General features: G+C 40.9%; 1 protein-coding gene across 4 annotated transcripts; it reads right to left on the bottom strand.

Annotated features, from left to right (window-relative positions):
* Nucleotides 1–649: 649 nt before the first annotated feature.
* trim2a (tripartite motif containing 2a) lies at nucleotides 650–25,034 on the bottom strand. Of its 4 annotated transcripts, none has more exons than XM_017409246.3 (12): nucleotides 24,905–25,034; nucleotides 8,721–8,899; nucleotides 7,999–8,266; nucleotides 7,692–7,843; nucleotides 7,423–7,603; nucleotides 5,130–5,853; nucleotides 4,789–4,892; nucleotides 4,426–4,593; nucleotides 3,986–4,154; nucleotides 3,733–3,803; nucleotides 3,047–3,187; nucleotides 650–2,111 (listed from the first exon to the last, which is right to left on the bottom strand). In XM_017409246.3, the coding sequence occupies exons 2-12, from the start codon at nucleotides 8,852–8,854 to the stop codon at nucleotides 1,959–1,961; spliced, it is 2,265 nt and encodes a 754-aa protein (XP_017264735.2). In that variant the 5' UTR covers nucleotides 8,855–8,899; nucleotides 24,905–25,034; the 3' UTR covers nucleotides 650–1,958. The 4 variants fall into 4 exon arrangements, with proteins under 4 accessions (XP_017264735.2, XP_024859793.1, XP_037830862.1 ...); XM_025004025.2 differs by lacking the exon at nucleotides 24,905–25,034 and adding an exon at nucleotides 17,995–18,159; XM_037974934.1 differs by lacking the exon at nucleotides 24,905–25,034 and adding an exon at nucleotides 17,995–18,159 and having other exon boundaries at nucleotides 8,029–8,266.

Raw genomic sequence — 25,034 nt, 5'->3', positions numbered from 1 at the left:
TTCGTCTTTTTTTTTTTTGCGTGCTTCGTTTTTTGTTTGTGTGTTTCCTTTCTTGTTTGCGTGCTTAGTCTTTTGTTTGCGTGCTTCATTAATGTTGTTGTGGTTTGCACTTCAGGGCCACCGTAGTTTGGAACTGGAACCAACAAGATGTTTGTGGCTGCTACAGCTGCAGCTGACCAGTAGGGGTCACTGTGGGGCGCATATTTAAAGATTCAATTTTTTTTCGGTTCCACTGCCCCGGATAAATGTTGCCTTCGTATAACCTCGTAAACTTTCTAAAAAAAAATAAAAAAGCTCAAACAAGGGAAAATCATTGAAGTAAAAAAACACTGCTCAAAACTGTTAATGTATTAGTATAATCATACATTATATCATAAATATATCAATATTTTTTTACATTAAGGAGCTAAAATTATTCTTTAAAGTTCCCGCATTCATATCTTCAATGTTCTGACTGCCTGTGAAGGCATCATTAGTTTAAGGATTTCACAGCCTGATTTATTTTATTTACCCCCTCTTCCGTCTGATAATCACACCATAAAGCAATTCTAATAAAATCCTACCCATTATTGTTTCTGCATTTTATTTCTTTTTTTTTTAAACAATTTTAACAGGTTACCACATTGCCACTAAATTAGGTCGAACACGATTTACTTTCATCGGCACTTTAATTCCATTTGGCATTACAAATATAAACGAGACAAAATAACTTTACAGGACTGTGTAGAAATTGACCAAAATCAGGGTGACAAGTACTGACAATTGTGTGCTTAACAGTGTGGGAACAAGGCTGTTTAACAACATACATTAAATGGGGGTTTTCTTTTTACAGTAAACTGTAAGTGTTTGTCTATGCAGTGCATCTACTTTGTGTCAAGACAGTTTGTTTTGATCAAATAAAACTTAGCTTTACAGATGTATAAAACCAAAATAAAAGCACTTTAAGGTGAGTGATCACAGCTCAGCAGCTCCGCTTCTGGTGTTAAATCGAACCCTTTTGCAGCCTGATAAACTAATTTTTTTAAAACAAATAAACCCTGACAAGCTTATTGTTTTTTAGCATTTTAGCCGTTGTTTGCACACGTTTTTCATAGATTGTGAAATAAAATTTAGCAGGCTCCTTACAAACCAGCAACACACAGGTGCACAATGTGAACACAGCAGAAATCAGTGTGTCCGGCAGCATACGTTTAGTGTTTTAACACACAAACAGATTTGATTTCATAAAACCAATTAAACAAACATGCTGTTTGTTTAAAATAAGCAAATATTCAAAAATCGTTTTCAATCAATTTCAAATATGTGTACTGTGGTTTTAATAGTCCCTTCATTTAAAATTTACTGAAGTCAGGGATTTTCTTTTTTATTGTTCATGGTAGTTTTAAAAATGTTTGTTTTTAAAATCAGCATGCAGAGATGTCTAATCATGCTACCTACAGCGCAGCAGATGCTTTTCTAGTGAACAGGCAAACTGTGAGGACTCTTAAGGGCATTTTAACAGAAAGCTGTGGTAACAATGCTAATAATCAGCCATTTGTCAAAAAACTAAAAACAGGTATTGCTTTTATTTTTATTTAAAAATCAATTAAAATCAAGATGAACAGCATTCATTACTGGTTTGCTGCTGTGTATCCATCGCACAGTTAAAGCTTTGTTTTTCAAAAATCGGCACACTTCAGATGGAACGTGAACAAGGTCGTGAGAGACTCTTCGAAGCACCAACCAGAACCAGCAGCAGGCTTCTGTGAATGTCAGAGATCCCCGTTTCATTCGCACAAAAATGCATCGTGGTTCCTCAGCATCGGGAGTCAAATACGAGGAGAGGAGTCACACAGATGGCACGCCGGCAGGGAGAAAGGGGGTGGGTGAAAAGGATGAGTGCAAAACCTTCCAGTCGCTCCAGACTAAACCGAGTGACAGTATATACATACACACACACATACAGGAGGAAAAAAGGGCTATTGCAGATAGCGGTAGACTTTGAAACAGTGGTTGCCCGAATCTGCAACCACAACGTGTCCGTCTGAGGTGAGCGCCAGTCCCTGCGGGCCGTAGAGCGGATCTGCTGAGGTGTTGATGTACGACAGGAAGGAGCCGCTGCCATCAAACACCTGAGAGAGACAGAAAGAGGAAAAAAAGAATCATGAAAATGTGTACTACTGGCTCCAAGGGTGTTTAGTTCATCCTGCTTTTTATTGAGAAATAATCAAGCCGAGAAACAACTGAGTATAAGTTTAAAAACACCAATTCATCGCAACAAATGTGAACTTTTAGATCAGTACATTTAAAAACGGTGACATTAACTGAAAGGAAGCAGAGTGCATCTTAAAATTTTATTTTACCAAAGTTAAGGTATTTCTGTCTTTTCTGCAATAATGAAATGATGCAATATGAATATTATTTACACGGTATTGGAACAAATACATTAGATAGTATGATTATACAATATTGGATACATGATACTTGATCTGGAGGTCAAACTTAAAAGTGATAGTTCAAAACTTTTAAAGTGGGGTTCTGTTCTATTAATATCTTCCATGTTACGAATAATTCTTTGAACCACCTCAGTTTGAAGAAGTAGAGTTTAATTCTGACGGATTGATGAAGTAACTGTTCTGAGCAGAGCCAAGACCAAAGTGTGTTCCTGCAGCCTTAAAACTCTCATCTTAAAAACCTAATAGCAGTTATTAAGAACAGCATTTTATCAACGTTTAAATTGCCGTCAATTTCACATTACAATGCTATTTACCAAAACTTTTATGATTATTTGCAAGTGCAGATGGCAGCAGCTAGCTTTAGCACTTCCAGCGTAGCCTGAGGTACTTCTAGGAGGAATACCATTTTGTTTGAATAACCATGTAATATTGTGTTTGTATGTTTATAAAAGTGTTTATATGCAACGCTATCGGAGTCATTTTAAAAAAGGCAGCAATCCACTTTAGTCCTGGACTCTGTTAGCTCCTCCAACCGTCAGGATTAAACTCCGTTTCTTCAAACTGAGGTCGATCAAACAGCTGAGGCGAGACGTGTTGAATCCTCCACCGACCTGTATCCTGCTGTTGCCCCAGTCTGCCACAATGATGTTTCCGTTAGCGTCCACCGCGACTCCCGTGGGGGCGTTGAACTGACCGTTTCCTTCACCGTTTGAACCAAACTTCAGCAGGAATTCTCCTTCTGTGTTGAACACCTACATGTTGTTTTCACACGTGCAACAGATGAAAAACAAATCATCCTAACTGCTTGAATACAAAGTCACAGGATTTCTTTTTTTTTTTTTAATATTTGAAGATGTTTTCAGTTCTGACTGATGGTGAGTTTCAGGCCGCTGCAGAGACACTCACACTTACTGAGTGGGGTTATCAGCTGTGAAGTGTGGGCATATGAACACACGCAAACATGACTGACATTCAATGGTTGTTTTGTTTTTTTCCTTAAAAGATCAGTGTACTGAATTTAGTGACACGTTGAGGGGAGGCTGCAGCTTACAACAAACCAGAGAAATACAATTTTTACTTAAATATATATATGAGAAACAACATCGGGTGCTGAAAATGTAGATGTCCTGTCCAGTGACAGTGTTTAATGCTCTGAACTCATGAACAAACTTGGCGATGCAACCATTTAAATAAACAGCTCACTCAATAATCCTCCTTTCAAAGTGAGTTTATAGCAGGTACAGTAATACTGTAACATCACTGTACAGGTAGCAAACATGCTCTGAGTGGGACTCACCTTGACTGAGTGGTTGTGGAAATCTGTTATAATGATTTCATTGTTGCTGTTGACAGCAGCAAAGTGAGGCCCTGGACCAAAAGAAACAAAAACGGTGTCAGACACATCTGATAAATTCAGCTTCTGTATGGAACAAAACAACAAAAATAAAAGCCAAGGAAAATTATTGATTATCTTATCTAAAAAGAAAACTAGAGTTTAGGGAATCCTGCGTTCTTGATGATGCCAGTGCTCAGCGTTACAGTGAGCATACCTGCAAACTGCGTGTCACTGTTGCCACGGCTACCAAACTTGGTGACCAGCTTGCCGCTGGCCTGAAAGACGAAGACGCGGCAGGCCTTGTTGTCCACGACTATGATGTGTCCGTTTCTGTCCACAGCCACGCCTTTAGGACCCAACAGCTTTCCCAAACCGATCTTGTTCTGCAGAGGTCAGTGATTTTCAGATTTCTGTCACAACACGAGGGAATAAAAGCCTCTAATACGACAGAGTATGTCTGTTCCTACACGGTTAGTCCTCCCTCATATCTTGTCTCATGTCTGCCCGTGTCTCTCAGAGTGCAAAGTGAAACCACTCATACAAAAAATAAGTATAGAACGTGTCAGAGAACTTAGCAAACAAGCCACAGGCTGCACTAACATCACTTTTTCCTCCTCCTATTGTCCCATATGTAAACACAAAGGCTGAACTTACCTTAAACTTTCCTTCACTTGAAAAGATGCTGATCCACTTGTTGTCGTAGTCGGCGATGATGATGTCACCGTTGGGGTGGACAGCGACTCCCGTCGGTCGCTGCATCTGACCAGGAGACCTGCCCCGGACCCCAAAACGACTCCTGAACTGACCGTCGTTAGAAAACATCTGCAGAGTGACAAACATAAACACCCCCGCCACAGGAAAGACCTTCAGTTTTACAAGCAGTACATTTAGTTTCTCAAGTCTTAAAAAGGGACAGTTCAGATCTTTTAAAGTGGGTTTGATCACTCCATAAGGCAATGGTAAATCACAGTTCTCCAAAACTTATCTCGATCTGTGAGCACAGGAAGTTGGTTTTACCTGAACACACTGGTTGTTGCTGTCTGCTATCAGCACCTTCCCCAGGGGGGAGGCAGCCACTCCTTGTAGATTTGTGAACTCTCCTTTGTTTCTTCCTTTTGTACCTTTAAGACAAGAAGCAAAGATGCATTTATGTTAAACTGAGGGATGTGAGCCGTAACCTTGGAACTTGGTAAAGCTCTGCAGAGCTTTCATTAAAACACAAGAAAACAAGAAGCGTGTTAGGACCAAAGCCGTATGTGGCGGTTTTAAGAAAAGCTATCCTAATTAAACTCCACCAAGTTTATGTTTCATACCTGCTTTCACAGATTCGATTAAGAAAAAAAAAAAGTCGTTCTCACCGACTCTGAAGATGAGATCGTCCTCAATGGGGTTCTCTTTCCGTCTCCCCGTGCTGTACATGCTCGCCGGCCTCTTGAAGGCTTTCTGTTTGATGTGTCCACTGCTCGGAGACTTCAGCCTCTTCTTTGTGCCGTCCGAAGTTGGCGACACATCCGTGGATTTGGTGGCCTTTATTTTGAAGGGACTCCCTTTGATGTGTTGGTTATATAACAGCAGCGATAAATTAAAGGTGCCCTCTTTAGGAACCGAGAACAGGTACTCATAGGTGCCGTTCTTGTTGTCCACAATCTCTCCGTCTCCTCTGCTGCCATCAGATGAGGAGATCTGAGCGGTGATGACGGCGTTACCCATTTTGCACAGCTCCCTGTCTTTGTCTTTAGTCGTTATGGTAACGGACGTGGGCACGCCCACCACGCAGTGGCGTAACCCTTCCCCCGTGGCCACAGACTCAGACGCCACGGCGTTTGTAGTCACGATAGTGCCCAAGTTGTGGATGGACTTCTTCAAGCTGTCCATCTCCACGAGGAAGTCCAGCTGGTCGTTCTCGCCGGGCTGCAGAGGAAGCTCCTGATTGGCCAGCTTGATGAGGCGTTCGCTCATCTGCTTCTTGACCAGCAGCACCTCGGCCTCGGTGCCGTGGCTCAGGGCCTGCTCCGTGAAGTTACAGCTGCTGGTGATGCCCTCCTGACCCTGCAGCAGGGCGTCCAGCTGGGTCTGAAGTACCTGCACACGAACACCAGGAGGCAGCACAGCAACACTGAGGTTAAACTACAGTATTTATCATGAACCTGGAAGTGAAGAAAACTATTTTACCATTTTAAAATCATTCACTTGAAACTTAAACAATTCTAGCGTTTAAAGGAAAATGCATTTTTTAATTAAAAGGCCTAGAAGGAATGTGCTCACCGCCTTTTATGCCAGCGTTTGAGACTGAGATCATCTGAGGTTCAAAGTGAGTTGGAGCATATTTGGTCAAACATTAATAACAACTATATGTGCAATATTATCCAGTACTGAAATATGTTATTTGTTGTAAATGACTCTGCTTCTACCACATTAAATTTTCACACAATATCTGTAAAACTGACTGACAACAATCTGAAACAAACTTAGTATTATTTATCCTAGAAGCAAAAACACGTCACCTTGCATACTAATGTTGTTGACTAAAACAGCTGCCAGTTTTTCCAGTTTTTGTTTATTCTCTTTTCGTTTCACTTTTTATTGGCTTTACTCCATTTTTCCCCTCCAAGAAAAACACAGCAATAGAAATGTAACTTAAAAAAACAATAAGAATCAAAGCTGCTGTGCCTCCATTTTACTTGCAGATGTGATTAAGACAAAGATCACCTGGTCGTGAATCAACACACACATCTTTAGATCTTCCTGCTGTTTTAGATAACCTGTCATTTGGATAAAATGACATTTTTAATCACAACTGAACTGAATTATATTTTATGTGAATGTAGAAAATAAAGCGGAATCATTAACTCAATCATATAAAGAGTAAATCATGTGCATATCTGTGTTCTTTTTATGTAAATGTAAATAAGAACCAGAACTGTCATTTGCAGCAACCTTGAAGGATTCTGAGACAGAGAAAGCTTCACTCAACAGTTCCTTTTTGCCGCTGCTACGTCACCAAAACACACGCACACACACTAAAACAATAACACAAACTCACCAACATCTGCTTATCCCAGTCATCTTCCCTTTCAAAAACAGACGCCATATGGGATCTCTTTTTTCACCAGCTGGAGAGAAACAAGTCATCCGAACTCCTCCAGCCGTCATCCGCCGACTCTTACAAAGCAAAGACGCGCTCCGTGGGCACGGTAAGAGGAGACATCGAGGATAAAGTGTGTGCTCTGCTTTAAAATCACTCTTTGCACACGACACACCCAGAGCAACCCCAGAAGTTCGCACAGAGGACGACTCACTGGCTCCATCTGCTGTAGCTACAGAGCGTCACAGGGCTCAAAGTGTGTTCGCCAGGCAGTGGACCGTAAATCATTAGCCTCCCATGTAATATGACCCCCCCACCACCACCTCTCCCCGAGCTCTTATCCCAGCTGGGTGATTGGATATCTGCTTGGAGTGAAGATCCTTCCTTTATTAACCAGTTAACTGCCTGCCAGACCAGCTGAGGTCGACACATCAGAGGAAATCTGAGAATCCATCTGCATTATATCCATTTTTTCCCCCTGTCACTACAAACCTTTAAAGGCAAGAGGTTTTAAACTGAATAACTGCATCGTCAACAGAGTCAGAGGTTGGTTTTGTGTTCTTCACCTTCTGCTTCAGGCCGTAGTTGACCTCCAGCTCCATCAGTAAAACGCTCTTGCGGACGTTGAGCGTCTTCTGCAGCTCGTCAAAGGTGCTGTGGATGTCATCCTCGATGGAGCTCTTCTGATTGGTCAGCTGCTGCAGAATCTCGGACAGCGTCTGCAGGGCCGAGTCGATTTCCGGCAACCTGGAATGGACACGGTTCTCTCATGTAGCGTTTCATCAGAATGAGAGCATGAGGAGCGGAGCGTGCAGAGTTACGGCTCCTGTCGTACCTCTTCTTGACGGCGTTCAGCTGCTCCTGCAGCGAGGCTTTGTGCTGCTCCACCACGTCTTTAAGAGGCACGGTGGGATGTTCTCCATGTTCTCCACACGTGCACTCCTGACACATGGCTGTTTCACATGGAGGGCAGTAAAACTCCATCACCTATGACGCAGGAAAGGAGATTAAAGCAGTTTTCTGATTTTTCAGACTTTACTCCCGGCTCTGTGTCAAAGTCACATAATGTCAAAAATAAAAGGAAAGTAGAGACTTCAAAAAGATCGGAACTATTGCTTTAATAAAAAAAAAAAAGAGATTACTGAGTTCAGATGAATTAGAGAGCAGCTTACACTGCCTCCGTGGTTGGGGCAGGAGAGCAGCCGTCCCGTAGCCACCGTGGCGATGTTGTTGAGAGCGGCGGCCTCCTGGCTGCAGCTGTCCGGCGCCCGCTGCAGCACGTCCATCAGGTTGGTGATGAAGAAGTTGTTCTGCAACGCCGCCACACCTTTCTCCGGCAGGATGGAGGTCTGGCGGCACACGGGGCACGACAGGGTGAGGCTGTGGGCCGGGATGTAATTCTGCAGGCACCTAGAGGTGGGAAACATATGATGTAAAACCATTTGAAACAACAATATTGTATAAAAAAAATGGTTTCTTAAACGTGACATCAATAAATTAAAAAAAATATTATTACTAGAAATTATTTCAATGCAGTTTTATCACGATTAGATTAGAAACAAATATATTGGTAAATGTGACAACATAATGACTCTCCAGAAGCAACCAGAGTAAAAGGAACAGTCATGGACTCGTTCACAGCGAGCCTTTTGTGCGAGAAACAAAAGGCTTGTTAACAGAGAGGACCAACACACCAAAGGCAGCTCGAATCATCAAGTCACAATGCTCACATTTACAAAAACAACGCCGTGTTGATGTTAAAGTCTTAACCTACCTGTGCGGGGCCCCCTCCATGTACGGCACATAAAAAGATTCACGCATGAAGTTTCTGACCCACGTTTCACGGCACCGTAACCCCACTCACCTCTCACAAAAGGTGTGCAGGCAGGGCAGAACCTTCGGGTTCTCGTAGCGGTCCAGACATATGCTGCAGATCAGGAACTGCTTGTCGATTTGGCGGACGACGGGACTGGGAATAGTGGAGCCTTCACTGGCCATCCTAAAACTCTGACATAAGAGTCCCTCTTCCCTTTAGTCTGCACCCTGGAAATGGAAAGAGACACAGGAAAAGTTCAAAGAAAACAGTGGAGGGAGAAAAATAGGTAGCAAAATAATAGTCAAATCATCAAATACACATATTGTGTACTGTTAGCTGTGTCATCAGCCCAAAAACACATAGAAAGAGCTTTTGTTTGCTTAAATATACGTACAGCACATCATGCATATTGTGAAAGCAGGAGACAAGAGTATTCTGCAGTCAGCCTCCCAGCAAGCCCTATTCAGCATTAGCATACAAACCTCCACTGTAAGACAAACTGCTGTAATCATTCTAGATCCACACAGAACTGCACTTTATGTAATAAAAAGTTCACAGATTCTTAGTTTGACCTGAGCTCTGCTACCAGAGGCTGTAGTTAATTGCACTTAAACTTATATAAAGTAGTCTCTTTATTTTTTAAATAATTCTGGAAACATAAAGGCCTTATAGAACATGATCTTTAGCATTTAGACATGGACAACTGAGCTTTTGTCTAGCCAATACACTAATTCACTATTTATCAGATAAATGTAGATTTTACGCACAGTGACTGCTGGAGATGGGCACCAGCTCCCCGCGACCCGGAAAGGGAAAGTGGGTAAAGAAAGTAAATGGATGGATGTAGATTTTACTCGTGATATAGGTAAAACAGGTTTGAAGACAGAGTTCTTGACAGAGTTTTTTTTTTTTTTTCAGATCCATGGTCTGATGGCAGCATTTAAGGATGTCACGCAGCACCTACCAAGATGGCGACACCAATTCTAGCCTAGTGAGCATAGACTGCACTGCAGTTGGCCGTTCCAGTGCATTTCTACTTTAGTAGGGCTTTAGGGGCCTTTCAGACCTAAAGTGGTGACACATGGATGAATGAAACATTCATGTGTATGAGCAAAACTCGGGGCGCAGAGGAAGAATAGTGGCATCTCTGTCATGATATTTCTCCTCAACGTTATTAAGCCGTCAGACTCTCACACTGACTCAGGTGTCTAGGTCAAAACATTAATAATAATAATAATAATAATAATAATAATAATAATAATAATAATGTTTTCAAACTTTTACAAAATTTGCAACTTTCCAAAGCATTCCCCCACCACATACACACACCGTTTAGTTTTTCTCACAAATTAGCAATCCAAACATGCAACAATCCAACAGCATGTATCAGGTAAGAAAATAAGAAAAAGACTGATTCCTGTTGTTTTCAGATGATGTGAGGTTTGTCTTGTGGCCCCATGAAGGGTCTTGACCCTCATATTAAGGCAGATGGGAAGGAGCCGACTGTAACCAGGAGAAAGGCTTCTTGTTTGACATAAAAGGCTTTTAAAGTGATGAATAATTGAGTATGAAGTAAAAGCTAAGCTCTCTGCTTCCAGCACTCAGGGAGAGGCAGAGCTAAGCCCTTCACAATAAAACTCAAGGTAGAAAATTATTTTACGCTCATTCTGCATGAATTTTTATCTTTCTCTTCAGTTATTTCTGATATTTTCCCTTCCTTGCCTGATTCTGTGCGTGATACTCCTGTAAAACTATCTGAAAGCTAACTTGGACACAGAAAGTGTGTCAGTGCTTTTATTGTCTCTCCACACTGAAGACGGGCGCAGAAACAGGCCACCTCTGCTGCTGAAAGAAAACCCTGAGGGACAATCTTTTTTTTTCCCGTCTACATGCCCTTTTTTCTATTCAATTTTGTTTTTATCTCCCCCTCTAACACATCTCCACCTCCCATTCTCCTGTCTGAAAGCAGATCTGGGATTGAAAGTGAAGAATACAGAGAATACAATTACCATCATGAAGAAAGTCCAATTTTCTCAGGGTGCAATTAAACTTTTAAAGATGTTAAATGACTAGTATGCAATGCATTGGGTGTCATATTCAAAATAATTTAGTTTGAACAGTCTAGAAAAACAAAAATGACATACAAGTATAGAATAATAATGTGATAAAATCTGGATTTATAAATTAAAGGCCTAGCATTCCTTGATGAAATGCATATCGTTCACTGCCTTTCATGGCAGGGTTTTAAAGCGAGATCATATTATACTGACAAATGTTAGAGTTAGGGTTTTAGTCAAACCTGGAAAATAACATGATGCAGAATCTCTGGACTACATCTTGAGGCTGACCCAGCTACTACTGCACAACAACCTTAGCTAACTCATCTGATTTATAGCCATTTATGTATTTGCTAAGGTTAATTAGCTGTGGTGGCCATCTTAAATTGGGTTAACTCCAAAAGTTAATCAGTTGTAGATGTACATCTTTCTATGATTACTTCCTGAAAGTTTCATTAAAATCCATCTCAGGGTTCATGAGATATTTCACTAACAGATAAACAAGGTTGACTAATACTTTTAAAAACAAATATTGTTGAAGTATAAGTTGTGGATGACTCTAGCTACTACCACACCAAATCTTAGCTCAGTGTCTGTAAAACTGCCTGTTGTACCCATTTCTGTGTTTTCTCAGATTGCTCAGCTGTGGCGGTCATCTTGAATCAGGTTGACTCCACAAGTTAATCGGTTGTAGAGGTATCTCCAGTGATTATTGCCTCAGAGTTCTATAAAAATCCGTCCATTTGTTCATGAGATATTTAACCAACATGACAAACATACATATGTACAGACAGGCAAAAAACTTGATCACCTTTTTGCCTTTAGTGACAGGGGGACACTGATACGTGTCCAGACAGACTTACCTCAGTCCCTGCACAAACTAAAGCTCACACTGGATGTTTTATTTCAGTAACTCACCAACTCCAAAGAGCAGATAAACACAGCATTGAACCCAATTTCCCAAACAACAACAACAACAACAACAAAAACAGATCCTAAATCCTGCAGGCGGTCACAACAAGCAGATCCACTGAAGCGCCGTCATGCTGACGGAGCACAAGGTCGCAGCAGCCGCACAGCCTCCGCTCTTACATAACCAGAGCTGCACCGGGCAAAGCAGAATCATTTCTGCTGGACCGGGTCGTCATCACACACACACACGTGACTGTAAAAGGAATATTCTAAAAAAGGAAAAGATCCTAACCTTTGAGCACAGACTCCCTCCATGAGAAAAACAGCTAAACTGTTAAAACAAGTAAACACATTTGAACAAGAGGACTTATTGTGCTGCATGTATGGACAGATCAACGGGCAGCATTCACCCCCAAAATCAGGGAAATACATGTTTTCAAGCTTTAAATTCCCTTTAAACACATACCTTAGAGTCCCATCAGTTCCACCGTGACATGATTCCTCTTTATCAGCAGCAACAAACCAAAGATCCTGGGAGAGATGGCTTCTCCGAGTGTTTATGAGTGTGTGCACACGTGAGCAAAGTTGGAGCCGGACCGCGTTTCAGTTTGACATCATCCGTTTTCCTCCTCCTCCTCCTCCTCCTCCTCCTCTCCCTCTCCACCCCTCCCTGTCTCTCTCCCTCCCTCTTCTTCACCACTTGGTCACTTTGCTTTCCCAGCTCTTTCCGTCTCGTTCATTCATCTGCCTCCTTTCCCCCCTCCGCCTGCAGTAAACGCTGCAAGCATGACGCCCTGAGCGCTGAGCAGCATCGGGAGTCTGTGAGCAGGGACCGGCTGGCAGCTGCTGATTGAACAAATGAAAAAAAATGAAACTGAGTTCAGAGTTCCCTCCGATGGAGATGAAGACGCAGGGATCTGTCTGAGCGCATTCACTGCTGACTCACTGAGCAAGCAGTGACGTAACCAAAAGGAAAAAAAAAGCCTGGATCAAATATAAGAGCATCTCAAACACATCACCAAAATGCTGCATTATATATTTTTTTTTTTCCTAGAAACAGTTTCCACAATAACTTGAAATATATTATACCAGAATATGAGTCTATAGAAAAATGCATAATTGTGAATTACAAACAAAAAAAAAGGGGAAATTGCTTTGAAAGAAGAAACATCTGAATTCATTTATGATCCATCTTGGAAAACAAAACAATTTTTCCACCACATCTTTAAATTTCTGTGGCTTTTCCAGCAAGGATTTTTCATATGACTAGAAATTCTTCAGCTTTCTAACGTCACGTTATAAAAACAAACAACAACATCAGTAGATCCTTGTGAATATTCTGAATACGTTTCATTTTGCCTGGAAGCTCCACAGCTGTTCAATGATCTCATTCAGAGCTGCAGCCAAACACAGCGAGCTCAGTCAGCCAGAAACACAAAACCAGACAAATCTGGAACAGTGGAAATAACTCCGTCCTGAAGGCCTGTAACAGCAGCATGGAGTCGGCTGCTCAACGTTCACTTTGGATTCAGGACTTTAAAGAATATTAATTATATTCAGATTAGCTGGTGGAGAGTGGACTGATCACCTGATCAGGTGAGAAAACTGACAGGATTGAAGGTCTAGTGTTCTTTAAAAGAAACACATACCGCCCACCGCCTTTCATGAATTTTAACTACAATCATCTGATGATGAGAAGGGACAGAGTTGTCACCATGTTGGTCAAACCTTGTAAATGACGTTACGGGCAATATTACAAAATCCTGAGATGAGTTTTAGTACAGCGCTGTCAGATGTTTGATAAATATATATACAAGTTTACCCTGTGTATGATCAATATCTCTAGAAATCTCATAATGTACAATAATCATCAGAACATTTGCTGACAGACAAAAACAAACAGGCAGTTACACGGTTGTCACTAATGAAGCTGTGCGGTTCTTGACTGTTTTGGTGGTTTTATTAAATCTCTTAACAATAAGAAAACAAATGAAGATAAACACTTGTTTGAAGGCATCATTGCAAATGAGCTACAACCTTATTTGCAACAGAAATGGTCCTAGTAGGTTTACATGAAGGTAAAAGGTGTAGGTCCATGCTTTCAAACCTTGCACTTTTCAGTTTGAACTGGAAAGCTCCTCAGATGAGGAATTAAATAAAAGGCTTGTTGCTTTTATTTAAACCTACTAGACTCACTTTGCCCTGGGTGACTGAGAACTTTCTCAGAAATGGTTTAAACCACTGCAGGTGCTTTTAATAAACGGTTCCAGTGGCCGCCTTTGATTTAGATAATGCAAATATTCATCCTGCATGAACTCCTCACAGCGTGCAGCTTCCGCAGCACACACCTTTAGCTTTTGTTTTTGCTTGAAAGTAAAAGACATTAAAACCAAAAACACCCAGTTGTTGCTGTGTGGTGTTCTTATACTGTACAATGATGTCTGAACCAAGCAGCCAGGGAGGTGGTTATTTACGGCCAGTTGTTGAACAAGTTTTAACTTTTGTTAGACGCGTTCTGCAATCACAACTTTAAATATTCCAAAACAATGCATGCTCACACACAAAGGAGCCAACTTAACCATTACAAACAGATCATGAAAGGAGGCGAGTTAAGGCCAGCTGTAAGGAAAACATGCAACTTAACTCGTTTCAGCTGCTTCACTTTCACATTCAGATCATAACAACTGAAGAATTAAAACGCTGCCACAAAAAGCAAAGAGACGCCTACTCAGTCTAGGGCTCTAAATAAACTATTTCCAGGACAAGAATTAAAACCAAACTTTACTTTAACTGCTGCAGGTTGAGATTCTGGGTTGAACCTAGTTCTAATCACCAGATTGTGAAGATGACACGTTTCCTACATTTTTCTAAAGTCTTTCTCTGAAACAGTGTACAGTGCCTTCAAAATAAGATATTCAGACCCCTTGAACCTTTTTTATGTCCTGTGTGTTTCTACCCTTGAACTTTTTCACTTTCTGTTACGTTAAAACTACAAAATTCAAAGTATTTTATTAGGATTCAATCCGCCTGAGGAAATACTTTGTAGAACCACCTGTTGCTGCAATTACTGCTGCAAGTCTTTCAGGGATTGTTTGTTTCTATCTTTGCACATCTAGAAACTGCAAATGTTCGCCCATACATTGTGGAATCGCTCAAGTTCAGTCAGATTGAATGGAGAGTGTCTGAACAGCAGATTTCAAGTCTTGCCACGGATTCTCAGTTGAGCCGTTACATGCTTTAATCTAAACCATCCCATTGTAGCTCTGGTTGGATGTTTCGGGTCGTTGCGTGTTCAGTAATGAACAAGTCAGAATGTAAACAACAAGCAGCGAGACAAAAAGGTGATGGTTACTCTGTTACACAAAGTGACAACACAGATGTTGTTTCTCCTCCTCCTGGTTTCCTCATAAATTCACACCCTGATGACACATAAGAGGCATTTTTGGCCTTCGTTATCTTGGCCAATTTCTACCTTTTCACATTCAGACTGGGTCAAAGACATTAAACAGCTTTCATTTAATAGACAGTTTGCTCTTTCTCACTGACTCCATGTACAAGTTTCTCCAGCCTCCAAACCTTCAGGCTTCATGTTCAATATGAAGACATCTGATCAGAATTTATCTTCTCATTGAAAACAATCCCATCTGATTTAAATGTATGAAACGTTTTTGTCTTTGTTTGGCTTTTAAGTGATTACCAATGCATTTTGAGGATCTCCAAGAGGATTTAACTTTTGAATGAGCTCACAGCTCATATAATCAAACGCAGGTACTTCTGCCAATAAAAGCTCCAAACTGTTTCCTGCTTCACTGCCTGAAAACTGCTCTCATGTGTTCTTTAGATCACAAGCATCAGAGGCAGACAGCAAAACATTTAACAAGGGGCGATGGCTAATGATTGTCCTCAAATTATTATCATTATAGGTACAAATTATGTGACACATCAGTTTGTGTTGCAAATTCTCTCAGCACGTAAAACCAGAAGGCCAGTGTTTTCTGCTGAGAACTTGGCCTGTCGATTAAAGCCCTCACCCTTTCATCAGCACCATTTCTCTGCAGCTGCTGCAGTAAGTTACTACACTTGTTGTACATCACCATTTAAACCATCCGTTTCAGTGAAATCAGGGCCGGTACAACTCATTCCTGCTGCAGAGGGTCACACAAACCATAAACTGTAAGAATAAACTCCACGGCTAATCTTTTAACGTCCACTGGTGACAGGATGATGGGGGATTACTGTGCCAAAGCACGCCTTTAGTCTTAAAGAAATAGTTCAAATCTTCTGAAGTGGGGTTCTGTGGAATAATTAAGAAAAAAAAACTAATACCTCACCTGTTGTAGATTGCACTCTGGACAACATCGGTTTGGAGAAGTAGTTTAGTTCAGATCGATCAGCTAACAGCTAGTCTGAACAGGGCTAATACTAAAGTGGATTGCTGCTATTTTAAAATACATTTAATCTCACAGATTTTATAGTGGTTCTTACAATCACTACTTTATAAACCATCACATTGCTGTAAAGTTTACCTTATATGGGATGATATGATATTCTTGCCAAAAGTGGTAAAAGTTAGCTGTTGCTCCAGATATTTGTTCTTGTAGTTAATCTCAAAATTCTGATATTTTTTTAAATGTAAAATTAATAGAAATGTATGAAAATAAATTTTAGAGATTGCAAGTTGTTTTAAGAGGGCAGCAATCCATTTTTATTTCAGCCCCGCTTGGACTAGCTTTTAGCTCGTCAAGCTGATCAAAAATAAACCATTTCCTCAAACTGAGGTCGTTCAAAGAGCCATCTACAACAGCTAAGATGTTAGTAGTTCATTACAGAAGATCTGAGCTATAACTTTATCTAACACCAGAACCATCAAATGTATGAACCAGCAGGAGAAACCAAATACAACAAATGTAGTTAAATGCTCAACAAGGTCTAGAGGTTTTAAATAATTTCAGGGAAAAGAAATACATTTTCTTTCACTACTGTCATGTTTTCTCTCATTTCTTGACATTTGAGAGACAGTATTTGCATACTTTTAGAGAAAAGAGCAGTGCATCAGGAGGGGAAGAAAAGAAAAAAGCCTGTGTCAGTGTGTGTCGAGCAACATATCTGCCAAACCGTGCACTCTGGGGGCACGAGATAAGACAATGCTCTGCACATGTGTATCTCAGTTTGAGCGCGTCGGCACGTTAGCCATGGACTCAAATTAAAACCAACCGTCATGCAACTGCAAGGACACAGGAAAGTGTCCATGCTGCACATCTGTCAACCTGAATTAAGGGAGGCAGAAACTCTGAGGCTCAACGTCCAAACGAATCGCAGTGAATCAGTGACAGCAGAAAAAATAAATGACACTAGTTTTTCCATTCTGTTGATCTTTATTTGTCCTCTGAACCTTAACTGGACCTAAAACAGGGGTGTCCAAACCTGCGCCAACCCACCTGATTTGAATCAATGGGTGATTAAGAGGCTTCTTCAGAACATGAAGAGGTGATTTAATCATTGAATTGAATGTGTTGAAGCAGGGAAACAAACAAAACATGAAGGACAGCTGGCCACTCCTGAACTGAAGGCTGCACTTTAGAGTTTGTTTGAATAAATAATTGTAAAATATTCTATTTCTGTGCTCCAAACAGTTTTTCAGGAAACCTCACAGTTCCACAGGAGGTCATTTTAGTTTGCTTATGTGGATCAAACAAAACCAAAATACATTATTTGTATTTTTTAACACTAAATCACTTGTTCAGATGATTTCCATGAAACTCCCTGTTGTCAATAAGCCAATAAACCTTCTCCAGCTGTAAATATGGTTCTACTCAACACACGACTTCTATTTGATGCATTACGCGCAACAAAAAAGAAAAGATTACTTTTCTAACTTTTATAAAAAGTATCACCTGTTGTGCTTAATTTGAAGTTTGATAAAGATAGCCGGTGGCTACAGAAACAACCCTGACTTGTTCCTCAGACATATTTCTCTGTGCAACTTTGCAAAACAAGGGAGCAGAAACCCGCAAGCGCCACTGAAGAGGAAATGAGAAGACACAGACATAAGACTGAAGCAAGTTTCAATATACGAGCACCTGAGACGGACTGTTCTGAAGCAGGAACTCGTCTTTCGAGTACCAACTTCCAGGGAAACAACCGTGGATTTTTAGAGGCATCTTTTCCTCTTACAGAAGCCAAAGTATCACGCAAACATTTGTTTTCAAAACCACATTCATCACTTTGTCACAGGTCCGCCCTTCCTTCAATTCTAAGGATTTTCCACTTATTCTTATCTTTCCTTTCCATTCATAACTATGTCTAATCTTTCCAGCCCACTTTCTCCCCCCCATCTTTAAAATCCTACTTACTTGAGCTCCATGGCTGTTTCTTTCCTTCTCGTCTTCTCTTTAAGGAGGAAAAGAACAGAAACGCTGCTCTCTGTCACCCAATCCTCATGTCTGATATGTTGACGGTGAGTGCAGTGAGCAAAGGAAGCACATGTGAGAGGCCCAAGTTGTTAGAGTAATCCAAACAGACAGTGGGTGAGAAGAGACACAATGTGGAGGAGAGCCCTGTGGGGGCGTGGACGGGAAACTACGACCAATCAGAAGAGTTACAGAGGCTGGAGGAGGCGGGGCTTAGGTCTTCAGTCGCTCTTTAACCCCACAGAGGGCAAGAGTCCCATCAGAGGCCTGACAGGAGGAACAACATGCCCAGAGGAGCAACAATAACGTTAAACCTACGCACAATGTGAGTGATTGTTGTCTGTTTTATCACTAAATTTCCACAAAATGACAATGTCTGAACTTTATTTCCCCTAAAGACAGCTGAAACTCCATTTTATTAAGCAAAATAAAACCTTCAACAGCCAAAAGCGCCACAACTCAATAACAACAACAAAGGAACTATAAAACCCTAGTTTAACATGAATACACTGACTGACCAGAAGAAATGGTTTGATTAGAACATAACTTGATCCACATGCAGACCGTCCAGAGCTGACATATCTACAAAGGACACCAGAAGTTATAAAGTGGTATCACAGTAAGTGAAAATCACCAAACACAAAACATGCCTCTCAGATGCATTAGATGCATTAGACAGCTTTACTTCTGGGGTTTTATAGAGGCCAGGTGGTTGCATCGTTGCATTTCCCCGGCATGTGGGGCGTACAGAGGTCAGTGGCTAAACGTTGAAACCAGTCATGTGCACCGACTGTCTGTACACATGTTTGGGACTCTTTGCAGCATCCCGTGCCATCCTGCATCGTGTCTCAACAACTGGCATCAGATGGATTACAGATTTACCGTCGCATGTGGAGGCTGCCATTAGATGAGCTGTTGTAGTTTGTGGCTCTCTGACATTTTATCCTGGTTTGAAAATTGCATCTTTGGCCTGCTCTCACTCCTTCATTAAAGAGGGAGACGGCTGCGTTTGGAGGGGTGCTGTAACATGGAGGAATGGACCGATGACAGGCAGCTCATCACGTTCAGAGTTGAATCTCAGTTCTGCATTACCACAAATGACCATTGTGCGTGTGTGCCTGTGTGTGTGGTGGTGCTGAAAGCAGTCCTGCCAATGTGTGGAAAAACACACCAGCATTATACTGGCATCATGGTGTGAGGAGCCACAGGGTTTGACTTCAGATCACCTCTGGTAGTGGTTCCAGGGGACTGATGACACAGCACTTTGTGACATCCTATGTCCACATGTCTTGCTCCTCCTAAAACAGAATCCTATTACAGTCTTTCAACAAGACAACTCCCACCCACACAAGGCACATGCGTGTGTGGACAGCCTGCATCATGTTGAGGTCCTCCTGGGAACAGTCACGTCCCCCGATCGTTCTCTAACAGGACATGCGCTGGATCAGCTCAGACATCAAGTCCGAGCCAGTAACAATCTGCCGGATCTTGAGTGCCAACTTGCTGCAGGAGACGATACGATGGGTGTAAATACTGTTCAACACTGACTGTGCTGGTGTAAAGGCCTGAGGGGGGGAGGAGACCACATCCTGCTGACAGGGGAGCAGCAGAGGGCCAATTCTACCATCTATCCATTGTGTCTGATATCCTAATCATTCCAGTACAGTCACATGACCTTTCAGCACATGCAGTATCATTTCTTAACCTTTAATTTTTGGTGAGCACAGTGAATTCATATAACATATAACAGTGAATTCCCACAACAGTTTTAAACAACTTAGTATTCACCAGTTTCAGAAAAGCTCATCCTGTTTGGCCTCCAGTGACTCAATAAGAATGACGCAAAACAAGTAAATCAAACCAACAAAACCAAAAACTGCAACTAAATCATCAAAGATCGATCCAGAGCAGAAACAAAACAGATCACATACTGTCAGCTGAACAATAATTTCATTAAATTTCATTGTAAGAGAGTAGATGTAACAGACATGTGTTGATAGCTCTTTTTTTAGTCCGAGTTTTTTAAAAAGCAGTCTAATAATCTTCCTGTTCAGACCCAGCTGCCAAGTGGGCAGATTTCCTCTTATTGTTTGCATTTTTTGTTCATACCATATCTTGGCAGAGATATCTTAGTTTCCTAAAAATAAAAAAATAAAAACACATACTTTTTTGTTTGTTTTTCCCAGGCTGCCAACATCCACCCAGCTCACTTTCATATAAAACACAGATGTGCACGCCCCGAGTCAATTCCTCCGTTTCTTAAAAGCCGTAATCTCATTTGCAAGCTGCAGGCAAGGTTTGGCGTAATTACCCAAGTGCATTCGTTTTCTCCACGTACGTCCACTCCCACTTAAGTGGATTACTCACAGCATTGAAAACAGCTCCATACTGAATCAGAAATATAAGATTCAATTCTTTTTCCAACACAGATTTACATCATGGGAGTGCATCACATGTGAGTAAAGGGACGACAGCTGAATATTATTCTAAAAGATTCAGGATTTATAACCACAATAAGCTGCATTTATAACTCAAGCTGGCGATGCCAGATCTGCGCACCTACAGTCACAACAAAAAAAGCCCCATCTTCTTTAAACAGTTCAGTTTTTTTGTATAAAAACTCAGAACTCTTTTGGCCATCTTGAATCAGGTTGACTCTGAAAACTAATGGAGTTGTAGATGTACAATCAATGATTACTTTCTCAGGGTTTCATTAAAATTAAATTATCTGTCCAGGTAATTAAAAGGTGGCGTGTTTGGAATTTAGTGACATCTAGAGGTGAAGCTGCAGATTGCAACAGGCTGAAAAGCACCTGCTTTAATACAAAACATCTGTCCTGTGTTTGCTTCATCTGGTCTGGTCTGTTACAGAAATGTGACAGAGCAGCCTAACAGATGTAAAAAAAAGAGAATTCTTACCATCTGAAAAAAACAGCTCTTATCTTGTAGTAATAGCAAATGTTTCACATTTTTCATGCAAATCAAAATTTATGGAATAAAATAAAAGTACTTTGTAGAGCAGTTCTATCTTTAGTTGCACTACAGGCTGACAAACAGGAACTTTAAGAGAACAAACAAATAATATTAAAGAGAATTACATTATTTAATAAAAATAAGATGTTTAATTTTAGATCTTCTGGTTCAATAAATTCCACTGTAGTTTTTTTAACAATCCAACACCACGCAGACCATCCGTTCCCAGCTCCATCACTGAGCTCAGACAGAGTTACTCTTCAGCTTAAAGCCAGTCAGCTGGCCGGCATCCAGAGTTAAATCAAGTTTTACTACGTCATGTGTCGCAGTGGAAGAGCTCCAGCAGGGCTCACTGCTGTTCCAGACAGGTTCAAGTGTCACAGTGCAACAGCGTCATCAATACCTCCACCAGTCCACAGGCAATGGAAAAACATGTCACCCTTTGTTGCTGTGATCAAATGGTGATGGTAATGAAATATTGACTCGTTCGGAGGCAGTAAATGTGATTTAAATCAGGAGTTATTCAGTCCTGGTCCTCAGGACACAATAACCTGCATGTGAGAGAGGTTTCCCTGCTCCCTCACCTGGTCCAGGTTGATGGGTCATTAGGGCCTCCTTCACACTAAATAATGATGCCGCCAAACACTTCACAACCTACTCCCTCTGTTACGCGGCTGGATTAGGAAATTTGGAAATCCTAATACGGGATTAAGGCAATCGTGACGTTGTTCTGACAACCAAAGCCTTGAAAACACAACAAAATAATACCACAAAAAATGCAGCAGATACATTAATTTGATTTGAACTTACTAAAAAGTTTAAAACAGATACTTTTAGAATGTGATTAGTGGTGGTTGGATAGATGTATGCTGAAATATTACAATGCATAAGAATATCTGATAATATACTATACATCCATGCGTTTCTAAAAGAAAAAAAAGGTAACTATTTATAAAAACACATGTAGGATGAATGTAAAAGCAGACAGCCCTGATGTGTAGCACACTGTGACGTATCAGAAATCTGCTGCATTCATTCAGTGCAGAGAACATCTTGCATCACTCCCGAGCACTGAGTCATCTCGGGGGCTGCTCCGGTCCTTGATTAGCACAGAACTACTCCCACACATCCACTGCTGCAGCTGCAGCACAGCGAGTGATGCAGCGCTCACTGCATCGCTCTCTGAGAGCTGCTCTGAAGCAGCTCTACAGCCATAAGGACCAGAAATAAACAGCTGCCACAGGAAAAAAACAAACTGACATTAGACTTTAAAGAGACTGAAGCAGAGTGATGAGGAAAGCTGAACATGTATTCGGACTTAAATCCACTTAGTTTATCTTTAAATATCAGAGTTTGGCTCGAGGACATGATGCCAAACAATTAAAATCAAAAGAACCTCATGTAGTTTTTAACTCATCACTTTAAAGTAACAGCATGAAATTTTCTGAGCAACATTCATTCAGGATTTGACCCGTCTGACATCATATCTGCATTTAAACGACTGAGAGCCCAACCTGGAAATGTTATTGCATTATTTTTTTAATTATTTAAATTAGTGACAGGCTCTCTTATCAGTTTTTACAAATTGTCGCAGAAACATTTTGTTACTGTGGTCTCATTTGCTCGTTGCTGAAGGAGTTAGTGCAAATAAATCTCAATCAGCATATTTTAACAGAGATCAGATCGCATTTGGTCAGGGAACCTGTGGGAATTGTTTTGGCAGCATGTTTTGGGTGTCACTACTTAAAGATCAAGTTTCTAAAACCTGGAGGTTGTTCTGTCAGACAATTTTAAACATCATCTATCAGGAAGTTATCATATTCAAGACTTTTTGGCAAAGCATTCAGTTTTGTGCTCAGAACCAATCAGGAGTTTTGTGCATTTAATAAAGTTGACATCATCTAAAAAAACATGTCAAACTCTGTTCCTCAGGGGCCAGTCTCTTGCATGTTTTAGACGTGTTCTTGCTTTAAAACACCTGGTTTAAATGAATGACTTGTGGACGTGCTTCTGGAGAACTTGGTGATTTGGTAAAGAGGTAATTAAACCATTTGAATCAGGTGTGTTGGAGCAGAAAAACCTAAAACTTCCAGGAAAGGTGCCCTTGAGGCCTGGAGTTTGACACTCCTGATCTAAGGTTTTTATTTTTTCTTCTTCGTTTGTCTGAGCTGTGACAAAAACTGGTTTCTGTTCATAGACAGCAGCAGGCCTGAGCACATGCCTGGATGTTGATTGTGCCTCAATGTGCGGTGTCATTAAAACACTGTTGCTGTGGCTCTGATAAATGATTCAGAGGTTTTAATGAGAAGTGCCATACTGATCTCCCACTGATTTTTAGTTTTGATTGTTCTTTTTCACTTTTTCCATCTTTGAGGTGTCAGAACAAAATGTTTCAGTTCATCTGAGATGATCTTTTGTCTCTGTGATCACATTGTTTTTTTTCTAATTAGCAGACATTTTCCTTTTTTGTTGCAATAAGTTTGTGTTTGGGAACCTTGATTTTACGACATATAATCCCTCCGTTTAATGCTGCACTGCTGGACTCATGAGGGCCAATTTAAATGAAGTCTGGCTAATACATGAATGATGCATTCCTGACACGTATGTGCCAACGAGACTCTGTACACCCGGGGAGTTGGATAGGGAGCCGAAATTAAAAACTAGATCCTAACTAAGGACCAATATTTACCGAAAGAATCTTAAATGATTTTGGTTTTAAGCTTGGATCTCAAATCAGACACCTGACATCTTTTCTTGGCTGCAAATTCATCAGTAAGAATTTGATTTGTCCCTTTTTTTGCCCAATAAGTTGTTCTTTTATGATCTTTTCTACATTCGCTTCAACTTCTAAGTGATTTCATAGGCGAGCAGATAGTTTTCTAGGGCGAGATTCATGTGCTCGTATTAAAATCCAAACTGATCTGGGTGTCAAATTAAAAAGGTGTTTTCAAGCTCTACCTAATGGGTTCCCTGCTCCTCAGCAGGTCTTCAAGTCTTGCAGAAGCCTGTTAATCACTCAGTCATTCAAATCGGGTGTGTGTGTCACAGCAGAGAAACACCCAAAACATACAGGAGAGTGGTCCTCCAGGACCAGGAATGGACACCACTGCTCTGTAATGATGAATGGCTTCAGTGTGAGGATTTCGGCTCACATCTGGACATGCAAATATAAACCCCCAGTCCAGAGACAAATAACAAAAACATACAAATAAGGGAGAAATATGCTCCAACCATCCAAAGACCAGCTGGGTACAGACCACTCTGAGCCATCAGCATCAAAGCTCACATTACTGATATAACTCTTAAATATCCTCACTATCAGTCCTGGTCAAAAATATTAATGAAACAGAAACTAAGAAATAAATAAGAGTGCCAACATCTCCAAATCGTAGGGTCTCGTTGGCGCATGCGTAGAAGCAATACTGGCTCTAATAACAAAATTAATACTCAACTATGAACCTGATGATCCCGATCTGTTCATGTAAAGTCCCTACAATCTGTACAAATCCATTCTTACTATGTCAAAATAAGCTTTACCTACCAGACCTTTTCTACCAAGCTTCTAGTTTTAAAACCAAGCGTTCAGAAGTAACAAATTAAACCACATTTTTGTTTAGCGCTTGATGGGAAAGCCAGCATCAGTTCAGCAGTTTCATATTCTAGGATTGTTTTTTTTTTATTATAATTTCTAAATGTAAAAAACTTTTCTGGTCTGGTTATCAGAAACAAACCAGCCCTCTGAATGTTTAAATTCATCGTGATTAGAAACATAATTAGTTATTTTTATCATGACACGCGACTCGTTTGGAGTTCCTCTCTCGTGCGTTTTTTTATTTTTATTTTTATATATAATTCCTCAGTGAGAGCGGTTTCCACTCACCTTAACGGTGTCCTGTCTGAGTTCAAACACCTCTGAGATGACGGTAATCCCAGATATGATGGCTGGTGGTGTCGCCTGGCCGGCTGATCTGAGAGCAGGTGTAACTCTGCCCCACAGTCAGGAGAGAGGC

Source organism: Kryptolebias marmoratus, linkage group LG3, assembly GCF_001649575.2.
Source record: "Kryptolebias marmoratus isolate JLee-2015 linkage group LG3, ASM164957v2, whole genome shotgun sequence".
Classification (NCBI taxonomy): Eukaryota; Metazoa; Chordata; class Actinopteri; order Cyprinodontiformes; family Rivulidae; genus Kryptolebias; species Kryptolebias marmoratus.
This window is presented reverse-complemented; position numbering and strand designations above follow the sequence as displayed.